The 7,640-nt window shown below is 33.4% G+C and overlaps 1 protein-coding gene across 1 annotated transcript; it reads right to left on the reverse strand.

Moving 5' to 3' along the window:
- Positions 1–1,616: 1,616 nt before the first annotated feature.
- LOC142617595 (metal tolerance protein 10-like) lies at positions 1,617–7,198 on the reverse strand. The gene is made up of 6 exons (XM_075790502.1): positions 6,992–7,198; positions 4,706–4,818; positions 4,041–4,286; positions 3,428–3,508; positions 2,635–2,865; positions 1,617–2,195 (listed from the first exon to the last, which is right to left on the reverse strand). Exons 1-6 carry the CDS (start codon positions 7,188–7,190, stop codon positions 1,851–1,853), a joined length of 1,215 nt encoding a protein of 404 aa, XP_075646617.1. The 5' UTR covers positions 7,191–7,198; the 3' UTR covers positions 1,617–1,850.
- Between the last annotated feature and the right edge of the window lie 442 nt (positions 7,199–7,640).

Consider the following 7,640-nt stretch of genomic DNA (forward strand, 5'->3'; position numbering starts at 1 on the left):
TTTTTTTATTACCAAAATTGATTATTAAAAAAGAAGAAGATAAAGGTAATTAAAAAGATTATTGAAAGAAAATGGGAAAACAATTTTTTTTTAAAGTAAAAACAGTTTGATGTAAAAATCTTTAAAAAATTTACCATGTTTGAGAAAATAATAATTAAAAGAAGTAAACCCAGATTGATACATGTCACTGGAAAAAGTTAAAATAAAAAACAACAACAAATTTTTTATTTTTTACCAAAATCGATTACAAAAAAAAGTAGATAAAGGTAATTAAAAAGCTTATTAAAAGAAAATGGTAAAACACTTTTATTTTTTAAAAAGTAAAAACAGAGTGATAAAAATAATAATTTTTTTTTTATCATGTATGAGAAAATAATAATTAAAAAAAGTAAACACAGATTAATACATATCATTGGAAAAAGTAAAAAGAAAGAAGAATTTTTAGTTTATTTACCAAAATTGATTAAAAGAAAAGTAGATAAAGGTAATAAAAAAAAAGTGGTTGTTTGTATGGTGAAGAACCTAGGTAGCATGATAGGAAGGGCTGTGTTGAGTTGTTTTTGTGAGATGTCCAATCATCGTTTTCAACAAAGTTAGATGGCTACCAAACGATGGTGATTAGGGGAGGTCCTTTAACCCAAGGACTAGGGAGCATGCTAGAAATAACAAACCAACACTTTACCAATTCCACCCTAACAATTCCAACATACATTCAACCATCTTAATGCCCTCACTGAGTTATAAGCTTATGTTACCAATCTAAGTACTTGTAAAGCCTATTGGAACAAATTATAAATAAAACAATTTACTTGTATTTTGTGGGTGTGGGATAATTGAGGGATATGTATTGTTATTTCAAGTGTTCAGCAATTCTATTATCTTTTTCTTCTTCTTTATCTCCAAAGTCATTCTTGGTTTCCAAGTGACAAACTTTAGCTGTAACAGAATTTTAAGCTTTAAATTAAACCAAAACCGATCCTTCAAGGCACCTGATGATAGTCATAATATACTGCCCTCAGATAACCAAAACTCTCACAACCCATCATAGAGATTAATGGAGTCCATAAGACTATATCTCTGTTGGCCTGAGATAGCAAAGTGACTACCTTTTGTATTGAAGGACCTTCAGGGTGTTATCTTATGCATTTATCTTCCAACTTGCAACTCATATTGTACCTTTTCATTTGATTGGTTGAAGATCAATAATGCAAAGAGTTGTTTTATGGCCGCAACAAAGTTTCACAACATTTTCATAACAACTGAAGTGTCAGCCCATCATAGGTTGAAATAAAATAATAAAATATTATACCGGACTAACTACAGCTAAAAAACAAGATTGTTGTAACATTTATTATACCGGACCAACAACAGCTAAAAAACAAGATTGTTGTAACATTTTGTTATGTCCTATAGGTGCAATTTGGAGATGCAGAACACCCAAACAAGAAAAGTCAGGTCTATATATGTAGTTTGCAAAATCTCAATTACTCACACCCTGACCATTCTGATGTCTAGTTCATTTAATTGTGTCAAGACCAGAAAGTAAGAATGCTTAAAAACACTGAAGAAACAAAATGGATTATTTTGTTATGACAAGGAAAATCAAGATGGCTATCATCAAATAATTTGTAGTACAGTGAAACCAGAACCCTGATTGCATGGAGAAACTCAAGCACAGTGCAAGAATTGTTTCACATGCAGGGCACAGCCAAAATAATAATGCAGGTAGGAGATTTATATAGGAGATTCAACAAATTGAAGATTGTTAGTTCTCAAAAGTCTCTTCAAAAAATGAAGACTGAACTCTTAGCTTATGACAACTTGTTATCATCCTAGGGAATATGGTGATATTATAGCTTGGCCTTGTGTTCAGGCCTGTGTGTAAACTCAAAATCTATATGTACAAAAGCTCGTTCAACTTCAGGGAGTAGCTCAAGCTTTTCTTGGAGTGTCTCACCAATATTATGAGCTTTGTTCAGAAACATGTCTTCTGGCAATACTATGTCAACCTCCACAAAGTAGTGAGAACCAAAAGTGTATGCTCTAACTGTGTCAATGTGCTTGATTTCTTCATGGTGGTTCCATATCAGATATGTTATCTTTGCCAAGAAATCAGGAGGTGCTGTTCTTCCAATTAGGGAACATACATTCTCAATGACTGTCTTTGCCCACGTATTTATTGTATATAATGCTATCTGCATTATTAGTTCAAGAACTCATCATTAGTGGATAAACTAAGGTTAGCTTGCTGGAAGATTGGAAATTCGATTGTGTCTCCAATTTAATAGTGTGTTATGTCAAGGCACATAAAGGCATTTGAAGCACGAAACCTCAAAGTTTCCTTCTTTTCTTTTGCAGGGCATGTTTGCCAATAAGTGTAAAAATTGTAGGAATATTCAAGCTTTAGAATAATGTAATAACCACAACATTTTTACGACTGTTGAGTTGAAAAATTGTTATTTATCCTCATTATAATTCACTACCAATATCACTTTATTAACAACCATTAACAATTTTCCATCTTGACAGTTATAAAATATGTTGTGACTAGATTTTTTGAAAGCTTTAATGTGGGGTAGTGAAAAGCTTTGGGAGGGAAAAAAAAAGTGTTAAAAAGTCTTATTTTGAACTCACCATAATAGCTCCAGTGGGATCAATCCACCAGTAATATTTGTTGGCTAAAACAGCTGCTGCTAAACCAATTGAATTAGTAATAACATCAAAAAAATGATCTTGTGCATACGCTCTAACAATTTCGTTTTTAAATCTTCGACAGTAAACCATGAGCACAAACTTCACAACTGTAACAGAAACCATAATCCCAATTACCCATTTCTCCTGTTCTTCATCCATTTCAGGGCGGGACTGTAATCAACATTGTCATATAAAAGATGAAAGCAATATTAGTAAAGAAACAAGCATCAAGTTGTACAAACTTAACTGTATCTAGACAAAACAGTTTCCTACATCCAAAATATAATTGACAGGAGACAACTATTCTCTCATAAAGTGGAATATTGAACTGAAAAAAAGAGGTTCAAATCTAAAATTTATTGATTCTTGAGAAAGCTGACTAAATACTGTCAGTAAATGAACACTATTTTTTATTACTGATTTTCATGGTTGAGACATCCACATCAGACAGCATCACTACATTAGAGGGAGTAGGCTACATGTCAAATTTCTATAAAACTACTTAATGATTTTCTTCTTTCTTTGTCAGACACGAACATCTGCCTAATTATAGAGAGGAAAATAGTCATACATGCTCACATGTTGCATCCACTTACTCATATGAGACTGAAGAGAAAAAAAAAAAACCGGGCTATTACGAAGAAGTGATACATTTACTTAGTGCCTGAAGCCAGTTATAGACTGTCTAGGCAGCCTTTAACGGTGAACAGCCAATAAGATTGAAATTGCATACCTTACTCAATAATTGTCGAACAGACTCTAGCAAGATTTGCAATCCAAGAGTTGCCATTACCGATGCAAAAACAATGATACCCTGCATACTCAAGCTTGGTTAGTAAAGGCTTGTTGTAATTAAAACAGAAGCAAACTTTAAGGAATAATTTAAAAGGCCAAGACAGATGGTATGACTTTTCAGCCGCAGGTTTGCCTGTGTTATAAGGATTGCTGGCAAGCCTTAGGTCTTCATAACAAAAAACATGTTCGCTCTTGAACTTACAGTTCCAAAACTAAGCTGTCATTGATATAACTCATAGAGCTGACTTAAATGGCTTCTAATCTTACTCCAAAACTAAGCTCTCACTGGTCTACAGAAAAAAAATACTATCCAGCTGGTAGTGGGAAGTGAGAATTCAGATGCACCTTTAAGTGTTTGTCTGTTTTGTAACACATGCATGGAATATTGGATTGAAACAACTAGGAAGTTTGATGCCTTAAACCCCACGGGGGGTAGCACAATAGGTTGGAGATCATGCCTTATGAAGAGTACGTCTCTAGTTTGAATCTTCTTTGACATTGTGCTGGGACCGAAATTCACTTATCCAAAAAATGAAAGTTTGATGCCTTACCACCGGTTGCATCCGTCCTTTTCCAATTGGATAGTGATACTGGTTGGGGTTTCTCATGGAATATGTGGTGAACCACAAAATAAACCCTGACAAGAGATCCAAGAGGGAATCCAAGGTTGATGCAATAACTGCCAATGATCTGCTCTCAATAGAAGCAAAAACCTTTGCTCCAAAAAGCACCAAATTAGCTATATTTGATGCATGAATTGCCATCCTCTCACTCCGAGCAAGCTGCTTCATTTCATCCTGATAAAGCAGTGTTCAATGCCACGCTAGTATTCAGTTAAGAAAGGTATGTAGTAGTCAGAAGTATCATGCTTTTGGTAAACGTAAGTTCTTGAACTTTTTTATTGATTATCTTAATACCTGGTTCTAAGTCACTACTGATACAAAACACTTCGACTAGAATAGTTGTAATTCAAAAAATACTGCCTTTATTTTGCATAATTGAATTTAAAAAATGCATTCCTTTGTTTTCCCACAAGTTAAAATCTGAGCAGGAACTACTTGTAAATATGCCCTCTTAAACTTGAGCTAGTTCAGCACTAACTTTTGGCCAATTAGGAAGCCAAACATGTTTATATTAAGATTGTCCAAAACACATCGAACATTGAAACTTAATAAAAAGTTACGGAGAATAAAAAAAAACAACCATGTCAACCAACCTCTGTGAGACTTCCAGGACAACCACCTCTTTCAGTCATGGCCTCCATTTCGCTGAACCCTTCAAAGAGCTCTTTTTGTTTCTTATAGTACTCTGTAACCCTGGTTCTTTTCCCTGAGATCAAGAATCAATGAAAATAAGTAAATCAATGAACGAGATTAGTTGGGAGATTCTTCAGCAAGGCCCACAGACAGATGGAAATGACCCAAATTATCATTTATGAAGCCATTTTTATAAATAAATTAAACATCAGGCAAGAAAAGCATTAGGAAAAATTAAGAGCATTAACAAATTAATTTCAAACTGCTGTCTTAAGAAGAAAATATTCTCTTAAGGGCAGAAGAACAATGCAAGCATATAGACTATAGTGATTCAACTGATATATGCAATACAAAACAAGTTGGAAATGATCTATCTTCTAGCAATAAAATAATGAATATCCAGTCAGTTATTCATTTAAGGCTCTGCTACCTCAGGATCAGGCTAGCCATTCAAGGCTGAAAGCATTGGATACAATGGAAATCATACTTCTTTTTACAGCAACCTTAATGGCAATAATGTCACCAAGAGTTTCTTCATTAAATTAAATAAGCTAGCAATTTTGTAAGCTTCTGTTGTAGATGAGACACAATTCCATTCTTAGACCATTTCGGATCAAATGAAAATTGATTAGCATACTAGATGTAAACAACCTTGAAGATTGTTCACCGAGTTGAACTTTGTGACAAAAAATTCAAAGACAACAAGTTTTAACAACTGACATTTCTCATTTTCCGAGATAAACAAAAAGCTTAACTAGAAAAACTTTGTCATAACTCATAACAGGCCTTGCATCACTACTCTTCTTCTCATTGTTCCATCCTCACCAAATATGAGTAGAAAGTGCATCACTCTAAAATTGTATATCCTTTTTCTTAACTTTTGATCATATAATAATCAAAATAAAAATAAAAATTATTATTATTATTATTATTATTATTATTTTCTGGAAGGGTATATGTTTATGTATGCACATTCCATTCCTAATATGTGTTTATTTTGTAATAAACTTTTGCAAAGCTGAATCAAACCCAACTCAAATTCCAAGGGAATCTTGTTAATGACCTCATCTATGCATATTTAAAACTCACCTTAGATATTTTAAAGCCTGGACCGAATGGATAGTTTTAGCCACTATGGACCAGATGCTAGAGTTCAAATCCAATTGTTTAAAAAAAAATTACAAAAAATGGAAAGCATTTCTGGGAACATTCTTGTTGATGTCAAACTAAGTCACCTGAGCTAAAATCAAAATCACATTGAAGACAAAAAAAGAAGAATCATATGCATGTCTATACAAATATCATTGACAAATGAATTAAAAAGTGAAAATAGCTGAAATTATACTAGCAATTATATGTGCAAAATCTATCTAGCACTCCCTTATTTGAAATTTCCATGAAAGAGAAGCATTTAAAAGACCTAAAAATAATGAATAACATAAAATGACATCATTTAGCAAACTCTAATATTTGGGACCAGAGGTTATTGTTGATGGTACAACTTTTCTTTGGGACTAGAAGTCAGGGGTGGGAGTTTTTCAGGGGAAACAACAATGCCATGACAATGTTAGTAGTTATTGATACAAGTCTTTTTGTAAAGTATAACAATTTACATGAACACAGTCACTACCTTTAATTGTGAAGCTGTTTTCTGCGTGTCCCTTGCCCGTTTGGTAAAACGGTTTCAAACCACACGTTTTCAAAGTACAATTTTTTAAATTCGATTTTTTTCAGGTGCAATTTTTCAAACTACCCAGTTTTCAAAAAAGCTGCAAATTAAGCTGTATCAAACAGGCTATAAGTCTTTCAAATATATCATCTGCATCATAGAAAGCTTATCTCTTTGTTGTTTTTCTTCAATTCTTTTATGCCTTACCCTATAATAAATTTCCAGTGATTCTGTATACAGTGGAAAGTCCCTCTAAATTAATCCTAGTTAATTCTATACAATTGGTCACTTTAAATTTCTGGCCACACAAGCCATGTTTACATAAGGGTTCTGCTCTATCTGAGTTTTGACAATCATGGTGATAGTCCTCTATAGAGTGTATATATATAATATGAGTTTCATCCTTCACATATTTTGGTCTTCAATTTGCTATTTCCGATTACCAAAAGTTTGTTTCATTTAATGATAAACATATTAATAGCTCTACAAGCAATGATAGGAAGGAACTAAGTTAGAAAGAGTTTGTTTGAGAGAAACAAAACGACAAGGCGATGAGAATGAAGAAGAGAAGGCTTACTAGCACGAAAAAGCTGTGGAAAAGTACTATGATGATGATCATCATCATCTACGTTTTGTTGTGGCAGGCAAAACTCCTTAATATTGAGTCGCCATGAAGATGTTGTCTGGCTTGACACTTTGGTACTTGTGTCAACTTCTGATGGCCAAAAAGGCTCAATTCTACCATTTTCACCTATCACGGTTCCACTCTCGCTCATTATATCTTTCTCTCAAAAACTCTCTTGTTTGTATTTGAGCATTTTATGAACCAATAATGCCTTGCAAAGTTTCCTTATATATAGAGCACAAGCAACTACTACAACTACTGCTGCAAAGTTTGTAACTGCCCTTGCTTAATATGTGGAGGGACAGAGACAGATGAATCACTGTATATACTTATACCATTTTGCATGGCATTATGTGGTTTTGGACAGAAAATCTAGGACCACAATTAACCTTTTTGGCCACAACTTTACCTCAACTCAAACTGTGAATGGTGAAAAAAAAGTGGTGAGTCTATATGAAAGTGTTAAACAACCAATTGCAATTTGTCATATAGAATAGTTGTGGGAAAGAATTTGGTCTTAAAATAACTTTTTTGAACATCAAGAATTCTAAAATACACATTAAATTTCACAACATGTCGAATTTGAGTGGATGACACTTTC

This window comes from Castanea sativa, chromosome 11, assembly GCF_040712315.1.
Source record: "Castanea sativa cultivar Marrone di Chiusa Pesio chromosome 11, ASM4071231v1".
NCBI lineage: Eukaryota > Viridiplantae > Streptophyta > Magnoliopsida > Fagales > Fagaceae > Castanea > Castanea sativa.